This window comes from Protopterus annectens, chromosome 16.part0, assembly GCF_019279795.1.
Source record: "Protopterus annectens isolate FY-2018-M chromosome 16.part0, PAN1.0, whole genome shotgun sequence".
In the NCBI taxonomy this organism is placed as follows: Eukaryota; Metazoa; Chordata; order Ceratodontiformes; family Protopteridae; genus Protopterus; species Protopterus annectens.
The window spans coordinates 338,152,916-338,175,030 of NC_056750.1; the positions used below are offsets into that span (position 1 = coordinate 338,152,916).

Genomic DNA, 22,115 nt, shown 5'->3' on the forward strand with positions numbered 1-22,115 from the left:
ACTCAGTGGCAGCCTTGGAAAAAGAAAGGCAGGATTAGCCTGGGGGTAACTTTGACCTTATGAAATATAAAAACAGGGAGGAACAGAGGACAATGCATGCAGCTCAGATACTCAACAGTCATAAAACTGCCACCAGAAAAATTATTTTCCAAGACAGCAGCTTCAAGGAAATGGTTGCTGAAGGTTTAAAGGAAGGACGAGCTAGTACCTGCAACGTGAGCCACAGATCCCAAGGGTGTAACGGGATTTTGATTTGGAAGTCATAAAGGGGTACCATTTAAGAAAACCTTGGAGCCTTTCAGGGCAGCTGCAAGGTATAATCCTTGCCAATGTGAACATTAGAAGTGGCAACAAGCTGAACCTTAATAGTAGAATAAATCAAACCAGACTGAAACAGATCAGCAAGAAAATCTGAAATGGCATCCCATGTGGCTGAGAAAGGGATCAGACCTCTAGATGAAGCCCAAACAACAAAACATTTCCATTTACTAGCATAAATATTCTGAGTAGAAGGTTAATGGGAAGTCGAGAGAATACAGATAACTCTGTTGTCAGAGAAAGTACAGTTTTGTACCTACCATAAATGTAGATGTCCGAGAGGAATGCATCTGCAGTCTTTACAAATGGGTTGTCCTGTCGTCAGGCAGCCCTTCGGTCGGCCGGATTCCAAAGTCTGGGTCTGGCTTCGGCTGGTGTCGCACTTCACCCGACGTCATAGCGGCAGTTATTCGGGTATAAAGGCATCAGCCGACGCCATTTTCCTCAGCGTTTCTTGCCCCAGATGCCAGGTGCCCTCTTGGATGGCTAAATTTGGATAAATGCCAAAGTTTCCAAATAGAGAGCAAACGCATAAAATAAGCATGTATGTACATATATACAAACAAATACACCATAATAGATCCCCCCCAAGCTAGCTGAAGATTGGCAAATACCCTAGGAGTACCTCAGATGGGAAGGAGGGTGGGTAATCCTGACTGCAGATGCATTCCTCTCGGACATCTACATTTATGGTAGGTACAAAACTGTACTATGTCCTTCAAGGATGCATCTGCAGTCTTTACAAATGGGTAGAATACCATAGCTAAACTAGGGGAGGAAGACATGAGAAGGGATTATGGTGTAGTTAGGATCCCTTGCAAAACAGCAGTGGCAAAGCCAGCACGGGATCTAGAGTATAAAGGTAAGTTATAATGCTTGGCAAATGTATGCACGGAGGTCCAAGTAGCAGCCTCTATAATGTCCTTGGGTAGCCACTCCTCGTAAGAAAGCTGTGGTAGTGGCTGTAGCCCTTGTGGAGTGAGGCCTGATGTTCTCTGGAGTTTTCTTTCCATGGTAGGAGTAACAAAATCTAATGCAATTTCCTATCCATTTGGAGATTGTCTGTTTAGAAATAGGTTTTCCTTCCTTTCCTGCTGCATATGCTACCAGAAGCTGGTCAGTTTTTCTATTGTTTTTTGTCCTGTCCAGGTAGTAGCGTAATTGTCTGTGTACATCCAAGGTATGTAAGAGCCTTTCCCCCGTTCTGTGGGTTGGGGAAGAATGTAGGAAGGTGGATAGCCTGATTTAAAGATACTCTGGATACCACCTTACGCATAAATGTAGGATTTGTTCTCATGGACACTCTATCTTGATGGAAGATTAGGAAGGGTTGCACTGCCATTAATGCTTGTAGTTCAGAGACCCTTCTTGCTGAAGTTATTGCCAGCAGGAAGGCAGTCTTCCAGGATAAGTATTGTAATTCTGCTGTTGCTGCTGGTTCGAAAGGGGGAAGAGTCAGTTTTTCTAGCACAAAGTTCAAGTCCCATGCGGGCAATGGAGGTTTCCTGGGAGGTTTTACATTTTTGATTCCTCTCAGAAACTGCCTGAGCAGAGGGTGCGAGAAGACAGGAGGATCCAAGCTGTACTCTGCTGAAATAGCTGATGCATGTATCTTGATGGAGGAATAGGACAGGCCTGTATGGAAGAGCTCCGCCAAGTACTCCAGGATGTTGGCTATGATCACCAGTGTCACATCTTGCCCCTTTGCAGTACTCCAGATGAGATATCTTTTCCATTTTGCTGCATAATTCTTTCTTGTTGAAGGTCTACGAGCCTCCAGGATTATGTCTTTAACCCTTTGGGATAAATTCGGGTTAATTGCTGTTATGTAATATTCCAGGCAGTTAGCTGCAGAGTTTTTAAGTTTGGATGCAGAATGTTGTAGTTGTTCTGTGTCAGCAGTAATGGGATCAGGGGCAGTGTCCATATTTGTCCCCGGGACATGCTCCTCAGAAGTGGATACCAATGTTGTCTTGGCCAGTCTGGGGCTATCAGAATGATCCTCGGACGTTCCTCTTTGATCTTGAGAAGCACCTTGTGCATCAAAGGTAGTGGTGGGAATGCATATGCTGTCAGGCTTTTCCAACTGAAGGATAGGGAGTCCACCTTCCAAGCAAGTGGGTGGCAAGTCCTTGTGCAGAATTTCTTCAACTGGTGATTGAAAGGGGATGCAAACAAGTCTATTTGTGGTAATCCCCATTCTCTTGTGATGGTTTTGAAGATGTCCGGATGCAGCATCCATTCGTGGGCATCTGTTGTAGTTCTGCTTAATATGTCTGCTAGAATGTTTTCCTTCCTGGTACATAAATTGCCTGTAACTGAATGTTGTAGCTCAGAGCCACATCCCATAGGTCCAGTGCCAACCGGCATAGAGGGTATGAGTGTGTGCCTCCCTGTTTGTTGATGTACCACATAACTGTGGTGTTGTCTGTCCTTATCATCAACTGGCCTTCTTGGAGAAAAGGTCTGAATGCCTGGATTGCCAATTTTACTGCCATCATTTCTTTTAGATTTATGTGCAGATGCAGCTGGTCTTGAGTCCATAGGCCTTGAAAGCACTTGCCCATCATGTGTGCCCCAACCGAGGTCTGAGGCATCTGTCGTGATGGTTTGTCTTGGTTGACTTTTGCAAAAGGGCAGTCCTGTGTTTGATTGACAGGCCTGAGCCCACCATAACAACTCTTGCTTCAGGCATGGGATTATTGGAATTTTGGTTTCTAGGCTGTGCTTGTGCTGAGACCACAAATTCTTTAGGTACCACTGTAGCTTTCTCATATGCAGCCTGGCATGAGGTACCAGAATTATGCAGGATGCCATGAAGCCTAGAGCTTGTAGCACTTTTCTTGCAGTTAGATGGCTCTGCTTTGTCAATGCCAAGAAGTAGAGAGGAAGTTGCTCTTTCTTTTCTGCAGTTAGAAATGCCATTTGTTTTGATGTGTCCAGTTCTGCACCCAGAAAGGTTATTCTTTGGGATGGAATCAGCCTTGACTTTTTTGTATTGACTGTATATCCCAGGGCTTGCAGCAGGTAGATGACTCTTTGTAAATCTTCTGTGAATTTTTTTTGTTGTCCGCTTGTATCAGGCAGTCGTCCAGGTAGGGATAAATTTGAATTCCTGAAGTCTGCAATGAGCGATTACTGATGCCAGGCATTTCGTGAACACTCTGGGCAGTAGATAAGCCAAAGGGCAATGCTGAGAATTGATAATGCTCTGATCCTGCAAGAAATCTGAGGTATCTTCTGCAAATTGGTCTTATGGGGACGTGCAGGTATGCCTCCTTGAGATCTAGAGTTACCAGCCAAGACTCCTTGCCCAGCATGGGAAGAAGCTGCTGTAGGGTCAGCATTTTGAATTTTGGGACAATGAGGAATGTGTTTAAAGCGGACAGGTCTAGAATAGGTCTCCATTTGTTTTATTTTCTTGGTACCAGGAAGAGCCTGGAGTAAAATCCCTTCCCTTGCTCCAGAAATGGTACCTTTTCCACAGCTCTCATTCTTAATAATTGAGATATTTGTTTTAGAGCTTCTGCCCTTTGAGAAGGTGGTAGGTTTGGCATTCCTCTCTTTCCTGGGAGTGTATGGAAATGGAACCTGTAGCCTTTGTCTATAGTCTGCAAAATCCATTTTTCTCTTGTAATGCAGTGCCAGTTTCTTGAAAATAATGTTAGCTTTCCGCCTAAGGGTGCTTCTAGTTGTTCCCTGGTAGGCGGTGCCACCGCCAAGTCACTGTGATTGAGTTGTTGTAGTGGTGGTGGCTGTATCCGTACCTTGCTGGTTGTTGCCCTGCCACTGGCGACCCCTGTAGGCACCCCTGGATTGGTTTCTGCCTCTAGAGCGCCTATTCCTGCCTCTTTGTGCCTTAGAGGTGTCCGGAAAGGACCAATTCTTGGAGGGCCAGTTCCTGCTAAACCTTGGAGGTTGTACTTGTAAGAAATCTTTCACTGTTTGCACAGATTTTGCTTTCTCTTCCATCTTTTTTAGTACCTGCTGTGCGGGGGCACCAAATAAATTGACCTTGTCCATAGGTGCACTCAAAAGCTTAGATTTGACATGGTCTGGTAATGCCTGTTCTTTCAACCATGCATGCCTCCTGATAACTGTGCCAGTCATGGCTGATCTAAAGGAAGCCTCCAGTGCATCATAGCCACATTTTAAAGAATGGTTACTAACCTGCTGTATGTTATGTAACATTTCTTGAACATACTTTTTATCTATAGATTCTTCTGAGGACAGCTTTTTAGTCAACTGGTCAAGCATAAACTCTTGATATTGAATCATATGAAATTGGCAGTTCAAAGCTCTAGCTGACAAAGTAGCAGAGGTGTAAACTTTTACCCCATCTCTAAGGACCTGGAATCCCTTTCAGAGGGGAGGGGGTTTTTAGAAGAAGTAGCTGCTACAGCTTTAGGGCCCTGGGAGACAGTCTCTGGATCTGCTAAAGGAGCCTTATATAAGTGGTGATGAGTGTCCGGGACCCTGTAGTACCTATCGGGCTTAGCAGGGGCCGGAGGTAAAGTATCAGGAGCAGTGCAAACATCATTAAATGCATCATCAACAACAGATAGGACTGGAGGTATAGCTAAAGGCCTATGCTGTTGCAAGTGTAGAAAGGTCCTAAGCCTTTTCCTAGAGTCTGGGAAATCTTGGCCCTGCCACTGAAATTGTTCCCTCATAGCATGCAAGGTTTCCCCAAAGGAAAATTCCTCAGGAGGAGAGGCTGAAGGGATGGACTCCTCAGCATCAGAGTCTTCGTAAGGAGAATAAGAAGCCTCAGGAGGGTCTGTATGATCTGAGTCATCCGAGGAATCATCTGTGGCTACTGGCTCAGGGGGCTCTGCTCTAGGCCTTTTTTCTGGAGGAGGGAGAGAGGCCCTGTCTGGATGAGGCTGGGCTCCACGAATTAAAGAGATGAGATCCTCTGCCAAAGAAAGCATATGGGAGCTGGTGCTGGGCCTGTGAGAGGGGGGCTTGGCAGGCACAGGTTTTGATGCTTTGGCTGCCTTAGCCCTGGCAAAAGCCTTAATAGACATAGCTGGAGGAGGCCTAGCAGCTCCACGTGCAGGGGTAGAAATATCTAGGGGAATGCTGTCTGATAAATCCTGTGAAATCGCAACAGAAGGTTGGATTTCAGAAGCCGTTTCTACCAGGATAGAAGAGGCCTCGGTAGAAGGCAAGTTATCGGCTGAAGAAAGAACCGCTTGCTCGGTTTCGGCCGAAACCGAGACACTCGTGGTTTGCTTAACCGCGGTTTCGGCTGAAACCGCGGACCGTGAGTGTCGGTCCTTTTCTTTGCGTTTTTTGGTTATTTGCGTAGTCGGAGGATCCGACGGCATAATGTAGGCAAAATCGGAGCCGAAAATCTGTTTAGCAAAGTCCGAGCGACGTCTAAGCGTCCGTCGGTTAAAAGAAGCACAAGCTAGACAAGCTGCTACGTCGTGGTCTGGGCCTAAACAATGTATGCAATAGGAGTGGAAATCCTTATGAGGTATTTGTTTCCCACAAGATAAACAGTTATTAACTTTCTCTGACATCGGCTGAGGCAAGAAAGAGTCCCCAACGGGGTACTTAGCTTTATAGAAGTCTTCGAAGTAGTATTCGGTAGTAGTAATCTCTGGATCTGACCGACCGGCACTTGCGAACAGCTTCTGCTTTGGGCGCCACACGGCAAGAAAGACTGAGGAAAATGGCGTCGGCTGATGCCTTTATACCCGAATAACTGCCGCTATGACGTCGGGTGAAGTGCGACACCAGCCGAAGCCAGACCCAGACTTTGGAATCCGGCCGACCGAAGGGCTGCCTGACGACAGGACAACCCATTTGTAAAGACTGCAGATGCATCCTTGAAGGACATCCTGGGATCCCTGATTATTACTGGAAATGGAAAAAACATGCAGTTAATCTGAATGTTTGAAGGATGGGTGAGGGAATCCCCGCTGGATGGGATATCAGACCCAGAATGAAGTACAGCATCTAGAGAGGATGAAATAGGTGAGACCACTGAAAGGAGAACCACACTTGTCTGGGTTATATGGGGCAATGAGAATCCCTGTCTCTCTGCAATTGGCTGCCTTCTGAAGAAATGTGATTATGAGGGGAGTGGGTGGGTAGGCATAAAGGAGACCAGGGGGCCAAGTGTACAGAACAGTATCCCTGGCCACCTCTCCAGGGGAATAACAGCATAAAACCTGCAGCACTTCATGTTGTATAGAGTGGCAAATCTGAGCTGCTACTTATTCAAGGACCACTCGTGAGGATGTCCCTGCTTAAACCGTCCATCAAGATGTTGGACTTTCCCACAATGGGCATTTCAATCAGAAACATTTGAGAGATGATCACTCACTGCCACACCCTCATGGCCTCCCGACAAAGAGGGGAAAGGTTGTGTTCCCCCTTGCTTGTTAAAGTACCATTCCACAGACATGTTGTCCACCTGTACAACAACCACACCCTTGAGAAGGAGGTCCTGAAAACCTGGCAACTACAGGAAGACTGCTCTCAATCGATACTGATGTGAAGAATGGCTTCAGAAGGTGACCACATCCCTTGGACTATCTTCCCTTCGAAATGTCCCACACAACACCAAGAATTGAAGCATCCATAATGACAGTGGACTGAGAGTGGGGAAGAACAAAGATTGCTCAGAAGCAGCAACAGGAGGGTACTCCAATCAAAATCAAACAGCATTTCACAAGTTTGTTCCTACAACTGGAAAATCCATGGGATGAGTTACATACGACCACTGAGCTGCTAATATCCATTGCGAGATCTTCATATGGTATCTCATTAAAGGTACTGGGCAAATCAAAGCTGCCATGTGTCCAAAGAGCCTCAGAATAATGGAGGCATGGGGCTTGTGAGTCAGAAGTAGACGAGATGCCTCTGCTTGAACAGAAGTTAACCTGCTAAATGGAAGCTTTGTTGTCTGACAGAGTGTATCCAAATGGCAGGCTATGAACTCTAGCACTGGCTCCCAACTGGACCTTTTGTAATTCAGTGATACTCAAGGACAGACACAAATGGAGCAAGGAGTCCCAAGCTTTGATGAGGGATACCCTCATAGAGGCAGTCAGGAGCTAATCATCCAGTTACAGGAAGACCTGGAACCCATGCAGACTGAGTCAGGGTGCCACAACTGCCATGCACTTGGTGAACACAGAGATGCTGTGGTAAGACAAACTGTCAGCACTCGGAATTGGTAATGACAGACTCCCAGGTGAAAGACCACAACTCTCCTGGACTGCCTCCACTATCTCTTTGTATAATGGCAGGCATCTTTGAAATCTATTGAGCACATCCAGCTGTCCAACAGAGGTGGAATGGACTGCACCATGACCATCTGGAACTTGGTCTGCTTGACATAACTGTTCAATTTGTTTACATCCAGAATTGATCTAAAGTCCTTGTTCATATTTGACACCAAAAAATCTGGGATAGACGCTGGATCCTTGCTGGTCTGGTGGGACCTCTTGGATGACTCGACTCTCCAAGCAGCTTTTAAATCTTGGCTGCTGCAGCTCTTCACTGGTAGGGTATAATGTTTGTACGCAGAAACACACCCTAAATCCCTAAAACACAAGCACAGCTATTACTGCTACAATACTAATCACACTCAACTTTTTTTTATATCCATATACACACAAAAAAAAACACTATTGGAAAAGAAAGCTAGATGCAAGCAAGGGCAGGAATGCCCAGACACAACAAATACACTAACTCTATACTAACCTAACAGGTCCTATAATGGGTAGAGGAAAACAAAGGTGGAAAACCTAACCCAAAAAAGGACAGTCATGGAGCTCATTAATCATGCTGCAGTCCCAAATGAAGGCAAACAGGATTGAAGTGGATAGGGGAAGTAGTGTATTATGTGTAGAAGCAGAGCTCCTGGATCAAAGTCTCTGAAAAAAGGTCTGCATCAGTTCTGGGATGGATCTGATAACTCACAGGTTGAATCCAGATGGAACAGACAACACTGGATCAAAGGATTCACAAATTTAAGGATATAACTGGTATGGTAATCAGAAGTAAACTTTTTCTGATGAAGTTCAAGTAATAAAATAGTGAATGAAAGTGCTAAAATCATTTGGTGTCTGTTGTCATTGGATTAGCATTTGGAATTCGACATTATTTTTTCAGTTTATATAGGTGCATGTATTACAATGAATTCTATTATGGTATCTAAATATATACATAAACAAATAAAAAGAAGAAAGACAATACAAAAGTTCAGAAACTGATAGCCTCTGATTATGAATGGATATGGACAGTGAAATATAAGCAGAGAAAATGTTCTTAGCTTCTTCGGTCTTGTACAAACGTTGGGCATAATTTTATCAGCCAGAAAAGCTGTGGATAATGATAAAGAATTGAAATAATTTGTTTGGGAGGGTAAGAGGGCAAGAGTTAAGTGAAATAAAGTTGAATCTTTCCATTAGAACAGAGTAGTTTAGAGTGATCCGATTTGAATGAGTGCTTTACACCTACATAGGGCTCAAATGCAAAACTCAAGCAGAAGGTTATAATTCAAAGCAGAAAAGAATGATTATGAAATGGATGGGAAGGGTTTGAGAGACAGAGACTAAGACAGTGGATTCAAGTTCTTAAATAGGACCAGCACCACAATCCAAAATATTATACTCATAATGTAATAGAAAACATTGTATGAACTAAGCCATCTCAGGAATGGATAAAGGAGATTCTTCTATTTTTTTTAATTTCTCCAGATCTTTTGGGTTACTAATACCATGATGGGAATGGACCTCATTCCTAAGTCGAAGTACGATTAAAGTTCATGAAATTAGTATTGTTTCAATCTTTGATGTCAGGCAGAAGTGCTCTTCACAGCACCCACAACGTGCCTAGTAATGACTCCTCCTGCAACTCGTATGGGGTTACATGGATTAGTAACATATCTAAATATGATTGCAGATTTTTTTTTTTTTTATAAAACCAGTTGCTCCTACTACTATTAGAATTGTCTGGGTATCTTTCTTCCACATTGCTCTCGTTTCTGCCTGCAAATCCTGATATTTTATGATTTAGTGTCTTTCTGTACGCAAGACACTGTAGTCACTGGGTGTGGCAATTTCAATGCTACTTTTGTATCCTTTTCTTGGACCACTATATCCGGTTTTCTAGTATTATTTTCTGAATTGTTGGTAATGGGTGATCCGATGTGATATAAATTTCATCATTTTCTATGATGCTTTGTGGCTCATGTTTCCAGCCACTTCAGTACTATAATGTTTGCAGAATCCCCAGTGCAACAGTCTTGCCACTTTATTATGTCTTTCAGTATACAGTCCTTCTGCCACTTGTATGTCACAACCAGCAACGAGGTGTGCGACTGTTTTCAGTTCAGTTTTACAAAATCTACATTTCTTTGTTTCTCCAACATGTTCACTGGACTTTGTAAACAAGCGTGTACGTAGGCCACTGTCTTGGGCGGCCAATATTAATCTTTCATCTCTTGGTTTGAATTCACCTCTCCTTAACCATTTCAGCGTTCATTCCGGATCAACATGAGGTTCTTCCAAAAGTTTTCTATACTTGCAACGATATTTATGCATTTTCCACATTTCTTGCCTTCTCATCTGGTCCTTCACCTTATATACTTTCTTTTGTTTTTTGGCACATTCAGTTGCTGCCTGATTTTTATCTACTTCTGGTTTGATTTTCATTCCTGCTTGATGCCGATATGCTTCTGCTAGATTAAGCAGAGAAGTCATCTTAGATTTATTCTCCTCATGTTTCAAAACTTTCACTACATTTTGGTCTTGTGAGGTCAGCAGATATGTGTGGAGTTCCATGATTGCAGATCTCTACATGTAATCAATTTCAAGGAGGCCCATCCCTCCTTCAGAACAGGAAATATATAATCTTGGTATACACTGACTTTTATAAATCATTTGGTGAGCATGAAACATACTTGTTTTCCTACCTAATCTATCCAACACATTTTGGGGCCAGTCAATCACTCCAAAACTATAAGTCAGGACAGGAAGAGCAAATTGGTTTAAGCTTGGATTTTGTTCCTAGATGTCAACGCTACTTTCAGGATTAATTTAAGTCTTATAAAGTATTCCTTACTAACTTTTATTCGCATTTGCTCATGTTTTATTGTTGATCCTTCATCAATTCCCAAATATTTATACACTCCCTCTTACTCTTTTATATTACATTCTTGTCCCAAACTGATGTTTTCCTGGTGTTGCAGTTTTCTTGTTTTAAAGGTTGCTTCTGCATATTTATCAAGACCAAAAGACATTCTTACATCATCTGAAAAAGTTTTGACAACCTGCAGTTGTGCTTTCAGTTCCTCATCTGATGAGCTATATAGTTTTAAATCATCGACAAAGAGAAGATGAGAAGTCTTTACACTTTGTTGTTTTCTAAGAGCCAAATTATAGCCATGGCTTACGCTAAGTAAACAGCTTAATGGGTTAAGGGCAATGCAGAATACCAACGGTGACAGAGTCATTCTGGAATAAACGGGTCTATAATCAGTCTGTCGAAACGGCTGAATATTGAATACCAGATGTTCGAACTGTAAAGTTCCAACACTGATAATCGCAAAGCTGCGGAACACTGAATTCTTTCCCTGGGAAAGAATTCGGTGGGCCATTTCTGTGGCTTCGCGATTATCAGGACTGTGGTGGGAAGTTATGGGTCGGGTTCAGGTAAGTGTGCGATTGTGTGGACATTAGGGATAGAGCACGGGTGAGGTGGGTGTGCGATGGTGAAAGACTTTAGGGTTAGGGCAGGATAGGTGAGTTAGGGTTAGAGCGCAGGTCAGGTGAGTGTGTGATAGTGACGGACCTTAGGGTTAGGGTTTGGGTTAAGGTAAGTGGATAGGTAGAAGTGTATGTACAGTTTAGTGTAGGGTTAGATGTTTTTTTTGGTGTGCTTGTGCTGTGTGTGTGTTTCTTGGAACAGCGATTTTTTTCCCTGGGAAAAAAAATTGCTGTTCTAAGACTTCGATGTTTGTGCAGTTCGTGGTTTGAAGTTCGAACATATGGTGTTCGAACTTCAGACGTTTCTATGAACTGATATAGATCCGGAATAAGCCTCTTTGAATTTTTATACCTGATAATTCGTCCTTTATCATGGCTTAATTGCAAAGTGGTCTGCCACTGTTTCATGGTCACTGTAATGTAGTCAATCAGTGTGGGGTGTATCTTATACATTTTTAAGCACCCTTTTATCCATGAATGTGGGATACTATCAAATGCTTTTTTTGTACTCAATCCATGCCATACTTACATTCTTCCCCTTTTCACTGCTCTCCACTATGACTTTAACAAACGATCCTTTGTTCCATATGACTTTCTTTTATTGCCCTTTTCTTTTGTCAGAATTGAGTTTTCCTCTAAATGACTATAAACTCTGTCAGTATCAATTCCCGTGTATAATTTATATGTCATTGGAAAGCAAGTTATTGGTCTACAATTTTTAGGGTAGCTTGCAGGTTCACTCTTAAGTAGGACCATTGTTTTTCCTGCTGTTAGCCAGGTTAGTGTCAGTTCGGGGTGCGCATATAAATAGTTCTTACTCATGGCTAACTCTTCGTGCAAAGATGTTAATACTTTTAACCAAAATTTAGGTACTGCATCTGGGCCCGGGGTTTTCCAATTACAGGCTTTTCTTAACTTTGTTTCAATCTCTCTGGCTGTTACTTCATCCCATTTCATATCCTGTACACTTAAACTTCTTATTCTTTTGTTTACTTTTCTATCCATTTAGCATCTTTGTTAAGTTCCACAGGATCTCCACAGATACTTCTCCAAAATGTATGTATTTCTTTTTTGGGGGGGCGGTCTTTCAATTCCTTTTACCTTGTTTACCAATTCTCTATAAAACTTTGAGTCATCAATAAATTGCTTATTTTGTACTTTTCCTTTATATTTATCTGCGTAACTTCTAACTTTTTCCTGCCTGTGCTGAAATTTTTTTATTTGCCATAGTGCATGATAGATCCTGGTCTGTTCTAATACCGCACATTGCTTTTATCATATCTATCTTTCTTAGTATTTTTGATCTATTCCCTATTCTGTAGTCTTCTAACAATGACACTTCTTGTCTTAACTGCTTTATAGTTTTCTCTGTTCAATACTTTCAGTAAGGATGTCTGCATGTAGGGATATGGAAAATTTGGAAGTAGGATGGAATTTAATGGAGGAAGTCAGCAAAGGAACCAAGATGCTAGGAGTAAATAATCCAGGAGGGAAAAGTAATATAGAGGGATGAGGCTTAGATGTTTGGATGGCAGGTTAGAGACTGCCTTCCCTATCTGGGATGGCTAGCAGAGTACAAGGCAAAGAGAAAGCAATAGGGGAGTGATAAGTGAATGACCAGCTCTAGTAGTTTTTAGTTGAGTCTAGAATAAAATTATCTGTTAAAAAGAGGATAATTAGTAGACCGCATAACTATTCAAATCAATCAGAGGTGGTTAGAGAAGATAGGGAAAAGACAACTGAAAGGCAGTTTACAAAAGAAACAATGAGAAGAAATTTGTAAGGCTCTCAAGTATTCAAAAAAAAGTCCAGACGTTTAAGATTTTTGCATAGAAGTGCTTGCATGGATATTTATATACCTTAAAAAGATTTCTAAGGATTTGCCCTCAGGTAGGTAACAAATACTGCAGATGTGACAGGGAAGAGAGAGAGAGACAAATGAAAACAATTTTTTTTTGTAATGAGTTAGCAATTTTTAAAAAAATTCCCCGATAGAATATTCTAATGGAATGTTGGGGGAACAACTGGTTGTAACCAAGAAAATAATTATTTTGAGCTGAGACATAGGATTCCAATTGCCTAGGCATAGTAAGGCATTTTAATGATACTGGCTACCAAAAAAACAAATTACTACAAAACGGAAATCAAAATCTAACCCCAATGTAAAGAAAGCTCTGGATATTGAAAATTAGATAAAAGAACTGGAGGTGGGAGCTACAGAAAAATTTCATAGAAACAAACTGAATTTGTTAGAACACATGCAGAACAAAGTTCAAGAAGAGAAGTGAGGTAAACGAAAGCCAAGAATTGAGCAATTTATGTAAGGATGCAGTGAATGTAAACTGTTAAAAAGAAAACCTATATGTATACTGTATGACAATAAAAGAAACTGTTACTATGGTTTGCTTTCTTTTCTACATATGTAAAGTCATGTTAAACCTTAAAATGTGATGATTTAATAGATATTAAAAAAAAGAAATACAGTGATGCTCTGTCTATGAACACAAACACTGGTGATACTGGGTTCAGTATCATAAATTACAAAACTGGAGCTGAAAAAAGAATAAGCAAGACCACCACACTGGAGAAGCTGGGAGTAGAGGAAATGCTAAAACTCGAGTCTCCAATGAACCCCCCCCCCAAAATCCTTCAGTCAGGGGGGATGGAAGAACCTGTCACACACCTTCTGCTTTTACCTTCGCAAATGCTGTAGCCAACATTCTGTAGTCAGCTTTGGGTTAGGAGGCTCACAGTAAAGTAAGAGTTGAAGGGTTCTGGTGCAATCTGATCTTCCATTTTGGGGTAGGGTTCTACTATGACTGCTGTAGATCTGCTTCAATGCTCATTGTGTTTGGGTCGAGGCCCATAGATTTGGTCTTACACATATAAAAGGAGACCTAGGTGGAGATCTTAACTTCCTAAAAATGGCCCTCATTTTCTTTATTAAAATATACTTGATGACTTTGGGGGCCAATGTCTAAAGGCCAGCATTGGAAAATGCTTATAAGCTGGGGTCAGGCTGTTTTCTAGCAAGGGACTGCTTTACAGCGCAGCTTTACTTTTCTGTACTTATAATGTAACACCATTACATTGTTGGGACATTGTAGCTTTTACCTAGGCAATAAAGATATTCCTTGTACCTGTCACTGGGCATGATCACCCAACTGGAGTCATACAATCTGGTCCTAAGCCCAGCATGCTGATAAGGGGTGGGGTGGGGAGAATTGCAACCCAAACCCACCCAATCTCCCCCATCCTCTCTCTCTCTCTCTCTCTCTCTCACATCTATTAAAAGAATAGTGCAAAATGAAATTTAACTGGCATGCAGAACACACACACAAACTCTTGCATACCTGGACTAAAAAAAAAAAAAGATGCGCTACAGACACACAAAAACAAAAACAGATTAGAGTTTTCACTGCAGTCTGAGAATAGTTTGTCTGGTCATAAGGAACTGAAGAGCATGAAAAGAAAGTACTAGCTGGGATGCATGCCTCCCAACAGTCTACATTTTCCCAGAATATCTTGATTTTTTCATATTTTTCGCTTATTCCTCAAAATTTGTTGTTTCCTGGCAAGTCACTGAGGATTTAATTCACTAAATAACAGTATACATAATGGCATACATTTGAGTTTCAGACTTCATATCCTTCAGAAAATGCACGCTAACAGAAAGCCTGTTATTCTAGCAAATTTCTGAGTTTATAAGAGCAATATTTAAATTCTGTCCCTATTTCTGAGCCCTTTCCCCCCTCCCCATTATTTTAGGCTTTGTCCAGATTTCTTGTTCTGAGAGGTTGATAGAAAAATGCTGGGATAGGAGAAAGGAGACAAGCAGGCAGCCTGAGATTACTTTAGATGCCAAGCAATCCCAATGCCTGCAGCACAGTCCTACTGGCTATCAAAGATGGATCATTGCGTAACATGTTAAATGTTTAGTGCTAAGTAGATGACAAAAGTAATCACCAAGATGTACTTAATAGCGGGGCAAAACAGTAAAGAACGTAATGACTGCTGTATGTGTGTGTAATACTGTATAAGAACTGGTTTTGATAACATGCCACATATGGAAACAATGAAAAACTGCCAGAAGAATCATTCCTTGTTGAGTGAGGTGGCAATCCCAACTAGCAGGAGAAGACAGGCAGCTGCTGTTTCTGCTCACACTTAAACTCTTCGTCTAAGGTAGGACACAGCAGTTGGACGGTAGGGGAAAAGCCTATACCCATCAGATTACTTCTAATTACAATCATCTTAATGGGTTGATTATCATCAGTTAGCACTCTTAACACAAAATGGCAAGTTATGTTAAGGTCTGATCTTCTCAACCATGTGCTTAAAGAAGGGGATCAAGGCATTTTCTGATAGTAGTTGCAGGATTTGTGAAATGGACATAAAAATTAATATATTCAATGAAAATAATTTAAAAAATTTAGAAAGGACAGTCAAACGAACAAAATATCATAGCCAATGATTTGAAAATGGCATAAACTAGTTAAGTGTCAACACTAAACTTCTTAAACTACACTTACACACACACACACACACACACACACACACACACACACACACACACACACACACACACACACACACACCTCTCTCAAGCTGCAAATCTCACACGCTCCAACAAACCACTAATGCTTTGGAAACGAGGTTAAATGCTCCACAACTTACTTAAGGGATGCAGTGTCTTCTGAATGGGTCAAAGATGTCAGACTTTGAGATAATGGCTCTTTCTTCTTATCAATCTACAAAGAGAACAGTGTTACTATACAGTGTGAAAAATATCACAATATTACTTCGCGATTTATGCACTCAGTAAAACTTTTAAAGAAAGCCTTATAAACAAAAAATTACTTTCACAGACTTTGTGGCAGGATTTAAACAGGGTATAGCAGTCTCTCTTTGGCACTTATTCTGTTTTACTGTCCTGATGTTGCCATATCAAACAGCAGCTTATAACAGTTTGAACAGATAAGAACACAGAATAGAAAAGCCAGAAACAAAACTGTGGCATGACAGAATTTAGAAAAACAACCAACTACCCAACATGTACATAGATCCAGTTATTTTGTATTTAAAGAAATGCAAAAGAAATTGGCTTTTCTAAAATATCCAAAAACAGACATGCTGCTTGAATAAAAAAAAAAAAAAACAAAAGAAAGAATACAATAAGATGGTAACTTTACAACACAAAAAGGAGACACTTCAGGAAAGCAACATGTTGTCAAGATGATAGTACGGTATTAATGCAGGCTTCTCAAAATCATGCAGAACAGGCAAACAGTGGAAGTACTCACTTTAACAGTAATCTTCGAGACACATCACTGCTGTAAATCAGTAGTAGGTGCTCTTTGCCTTGGTCAGTCTAACATTTCCTAGCAGCAAATGTGGTTTTAGTTCAAGATTTCATTAGTTACATGTATTTGATACGAATGACATTAGTGCCATACCACTGTATTTTCATACCGATTTGTAGATTACCTTCAATTTTTTGAGAGACACTCTTTCACCATCAAAAATGACAATACCATAGAAAATACGTGAACTTCACAAAACAGCTCTGACAAAGTCATTACTAACCTTACACAATATACATTCACAGAAGATGCTGATGTCTCATTTGTACAGAGGAGGGCAGTGAAGGCTGGACTGCTAGACTTACTGTAGGAGGGTGAAACTGCAATTTAAACAAACAAAAAACTTATCTCATCATAGAATTTAAGAAGGTTTATATGTTTAAAGTCCTTATAATCTGAATGTTTACAGCACTGGAAATTACAAGTTTAAAGAAGGTTCTTAATCTGGTTTGCTAGGCCAGAGAAGATGATACTATAGGCATGGTACCCATGGGAGGAGGGGGTTAATTATACAGGTCTAGGTCCAGAATGTTCTGACCACTAAGTTAACTGGTTAGCTTTTTATTCTAAGGAATCATTATTTATGAGGTCCAGTAATCTTTGGATATATCCAGCTTTTGAGGTGTAGGTAACACCAGTTAAGCATAGGATAAATGAAATCTCCCAGTACAGAGATATTTTGTTAGGAGTAGCTCAGTGACTACATTTATAGGAATGCTTTTTCTGCTTATTTCACAATGTTTATTTCCCTAGTCACAAAAGCTTGGGAAAGACCAAACTCATTAAATAAGGTGGTTACTGAAGGGTCACTGAAGAGACCTTGCTCATTTCTGTAAATACCTTCTGGAACGTGATTCTTATCTGAAAAACTGAATGAGCTGAAAGTCTTCTTGTTTTTGTTCTTTAACTTCCTATTCTTTTAAAAGTTTCAAAAGACCCGAAAATGTGAATATCAGACAAACATTTATCTTTAACTGGTGTATCAAGAATTTGGGCATTTTAAGAAAGTACAGTTGTGTACGCTTGCCATAAATGTAGATGTTTGAGTGTATTCACTGTTGCAGTCATTACATTTGGGTAATCTGCTGGCAGGTTGCCCTCAGAGGCATAGTAAGAGAAAAAACAGGGGGCTGGAGGGAGGGTAACCAGGACTGCAACAGTGAATACATTCGAACATCTACATTTATGGTAAGTGTACACAACTGTACTATGTTCTTCGTGTTTCACTGTTGCAGTCATTACATTTGAGTAGATTCCCAGAGCTAAGGTTGGGAGGATGGATTTATACAGAATTAGGACTGGCTATAAGGCCAAAAACAGAAGTGGCAAAGCCAGCTCTGGATTTAGAGAAAATTGGTAAGTGATAGTGCTTGGTGAAAGTATGAACTGACCTCCAGGTGGTAGCTTCTAGAATATCCCTGGTAGGAACACCTCTGAGAAAGGCTGTAGAAGTAGATGCAGCCCTGGTGGAATGGGATCTAATCCCCTGGGGGAAAGGTTTTCCATGGTGCTTATAGCAGAAATGAATGCAATGGCTTATCCATTTGGAAATGGTTTGCTTTGAAATAGCCTTCCCATCTGCCCCTGCAGCAAATGCTACCAGCAGTTGTTCAGATTTTCTTCGAGATTTAGTCCTGTCCAAGTAAATTCTAAGTTGTCTGTGTACATCCAATGAATGCAGAATCCGCTCCCCTTTGTTCTGTGGATTGGGAAAGAAATTTGGCAAATTAATGGACTGATTAAGAGCCACACTGGATACCACCTTGGGCATGAAAGATGGGTTTGGTCCTAAGTGACACCCTGTCCGCATGAAAGATGATGAAAGGCTCCACTGCCACTAAAGGAATTACTGGTGAAGTACTGGCTGATTGGTGTGTATTTTTCCACTGCCATAAGGGCCTGTAATTCAGAAATCCTTCTAGCAAAAGTGATTGCTAAAAGGAAGGCTGTTTTCCAGGAAAGGAATTTTAAATCTGCAGTAGCAGCTGGCTCGAAAGGAGGTAGAGTGAGTTTTTCCAATACAAAGTTAAGGTACCAGGCAGGGGTTGGAGCTCTCCTGGTTGAAATGAAGAAAAGGCTGGCTGAATACGAGACTGCTCAGGAAGAGATGTTTCAAAGAAATAACAGAGCACGTAGGGAAAACCTGAGATTTTCAGCTATACTAGAGAAACTGGAAGGAACAGACTCCATTAATTGTATGAAAGCAGAAATAAGCAACTAGACTGGTATTCTACAACAGGAGTTGTTAGTTGAAAGGGTACATTGTGTGGGATCTATATTAGAACATCGAATGTTCTACATAGTGAAAATGCAGGACCTCGAAAATGTTATTGTGGGGGGCTGCACACACCCCCCCCCCAATATATATTCCAACTCCGAGATCCCACTACAGTGAGGAAAGGGCTAATATTCCAATCTTCACTGTACTGCGATAAAAAAAACATATTTCTCCTCGGTGGGACAAAATTTTTGATGACATACGTGCTAAGGAGGAAATACAAAAGTTTGTCCAATAAAAAGTGAGCTGTAAAACAGGTGGAGACTTTGCTTCTTGTTATTCTGGTAACAAAGACCACGTAGATACCTTTTCCAATGTTTCAATGGAAAATGATAGAGAGAAGGAAGGGAGCCATAAGAGCTGACTAGAAGAATCGAGAGTACACTGGAAATGAAGCAAAAACAGCATCTGGGAGATGGAGATGAACAGTAATAAAAAAGTAACAATGTGGGATTACAATGCAACAACTATATTTGCGAAAACTTTTTTCTTTTCTTAATAGTACTATTTTTGTGGTATATTGGTTTCTTTGCATGCCATAAAGTAAAGTTTTCTCAGTTACTTTTAAGTGTAATGGGGACTGCAAATAGGTGCTGCGGTCCCCCCCCCCCCACTTTCTTTCTCCCTTCTCTTGTTCAGTTTTAAGAAATGTAGACACTGCAGTGTTAAAAAACCCTGGTTATGAGCACAAGAAAAGTAAAATTAATGTGCTTTTTTTCTCACTCTTGCATGAGGGAATGACTGGATCAAGGACCTTAGACTGATTTAGTAACAAGTTTTAAGAGAAAGCAAGTAAATGAAAAAGCACACTGAATACTATGAGGCTTATTTCTAGCAAATAAATGTATGCTTAGTAGCAGTTCTGTATCTGACCCCTCATGTCTCGATGGAAACAATCAGATAAAAAGAAAATGTCTGGTTCTCAAGTCTCCATGGAGAGAATTTGATAATGAGAAACTGGCTGTCTGATTTTCATGTCTCCGTGGAGACAATCTGATAAACAGAAATAGGTTACAGTGGTGGAGAGCGATTGGCTGCAGAAAAAAAAGAGAGAAACTGGACAGGAGATGATGTTCTCTAGAAGCATTAATGGGTTTTCCCAGCATGCAACGCTATAAAAGATAAGACAAAACCAGTTAGCGCTTAGAAGCACAGGCTGCATCATTCATCTTTGCATGAATGATCTTTTTTTAGGTTAACTCAAGTCTATCAGTGTGGCTGTCCATTTGGGACATTTGTTCCTATTAGGAGGGTAACACGTGTGTTAGTATAAGACTAATAGGTTTGGGAGGTTGCCTCTTTTCTTGTTTGACAGCTTTCAATAAAACAAAGTTCTGTAAGATGTGACATAGGCTCAAATTGATATAACAAGAAACAACTATATAAAGGTTCAGCCTCCCAAACAGTGTATGCATGTAAAACAAAAGCGGGACCTAGACATTTAACAAAAAAGGTGTTATACATAAAAGATGTGAACAATAACTTTACTACAATTATGCTTTCTGTAATGTCTTTAAATGTCAATGGTCTCACAGATAAACACAAAAAAGAAAGAATTGTGAACTACATTAAAAATGTAGAGTACAAATAGCTATGTTACAGGAGGCAAACTTGGAACAAACTGAATATGTGAATTTGATAAAGAAAGGTTTTCAGGATGGTTATTCACTGGAATATATGGGACAATGGAAATTAGTAGTACTTATATTAATTGCAACAGGAGCTCTAATAGTCATAGAAAAGGATAAAAAAAAAATAGTAACGGCAGATTTATAGTGCTAACAGGCTACTGGCAAGGTAGGAGTATTACAATGGCATGCATTTATATTCCACCTAAAACTGTTATAACGGAGCTTAAGAAAATACATCCAGAGAGTGGGATAAAATGAAGGTGGAGTTTAAAAACAGGGTGGAAATAAAATAAAGGGAGCTATGATTAAGTAAGAAGAATTATTTAGAGGCACTGATAAATGTTAAAGTACTGTAGAATAGGGGGAATCTCTCAGAACAAGAAGAGGATCAACTACAGAATGCTAAGCAGTAATAAGGGATTACCTCCATAATATGCATACATTTAGAAATACTGCTGTTAAGCAACTGTTTTTTGATAACACTAGAGCACAAAAACTTTTAGCACAATGACTCTGGGAACAGAAAGTATAAAGGGCTGTTGCCAAGCTTAGGGAACCTATAACACAAAGGTAACAAGAGATCCTATAGAGGTATTAGAAATATTTTGGAAATTCTATGGAAGTCTGCATGAATCAGAGAGATATGGAAATCAAGAAAAGCTACAAATGGAAAGGTTTATGGCAGAGTTAAATATGCCAAGGTTAGAGAAGATGAGGCTCAATTACTAACAGTTAGGATAGAACGACAGGAGATAAAAAAAAATTATGATGTATAATCAATCTACAGGAAAGTCCGCAGGAATAAATGGTACTTCTGTGAAAGTTTGGAAGCTAGAAGTGAAAAATTATAAAGATCTGGAAGGTTTTATTTAACAGGATTATAAGAGGAGGAGAAGTATCAACATCATGGAAGAAAGCAGTGGTAGAAGAATGGCAAAAGTAATGCCAAAACTGACAGATGTAGATCACTGTGGTTTTGTGGACTGGAGGCAAATAAGAAGTTATGTACTTACCATAACATTCCATCTGAGTAGGTGGCTTCATTTGTCTGCAACCTGTGAGGTCTTGGATCCAATATCGGATCCGAGCCGGCAACTATTTATACAGCTATGGATCCGAGCTCCTAGCTCCTCCCCTCACCCATAATCCCCTGCCAACCTCAGATCAAGTTTACCCTCCTATATATACCTAAAAAGGTATCCCAACATGAAAAGGCAAGATAATACCACCAAACTAACTCTTCTGAAGGCCAGGGGGAAGGAGGGGGGGATGGTTGCAGAGAAATGAAGCCACCTACTCAGATGGAACGTTATGGTGAGTACATAACTTCTTAATCTGGAGTAGGGACTTCATTTGTCAGCAACCTGTGGGACAGAGTCTCCAGCTACCTGAATCTTGGGCGGCCATCATGGAAGGATGTTCCGGAGCACTGCGGAGCCAAAGGATGCTCTCCCTCTGGAAATGACATCCAGTTTGTAGTGGTTGATAAAGGTATGAGATGAGGCCCAAGTGGCTACCGAGCAAATATCATCCAAGGGGACTCTAGATCTGAATGCAGCAGAATTAGATATGGAGCGAGTGGAATGTGCACGAACCCCTTGAGGTGCAGGCCTCCCAGAAGCCTCATAAGCTAGAAGGATACATTGGGAAATCCAGCGTGGTAAGGTGATCTTCGAAATGGCTTTACCCAAACTGAATTTGGCAAAGGAAATGAACACCTGATCAGATTGTCTGTGACCAGCAGTCCTATGAATATAGAAACGCAGCTGCCTGTGCACATCTAAAGAATGCA

The 22,115-nt window shown here is 40.9% G+C and overlaps 1 protein-coding gene across 1 annotated transcript in view; it reads right to left on the reverse strand.

Moving 5' to 3' along the window:
• Positions 1 to 22,115, reverse strand: part of NUP188 (nucleoporin 188) — a 3,305,077-nt gene that overhangs the window by 297,109 nt on the left and 2,985,853 nt on the right. Inside the window, exon 43 of the mRNA XM_044058121.1 lies at positions 15,729 to 15,802. Within this exon, the coding sequence (XP_043914056.1) occupies positions 15,729 to 15,802 (74 nt within the window). The remainder of the gene's footprint in view (positions 1 to 15,728; positions 15,803 to 22,115) is intronic.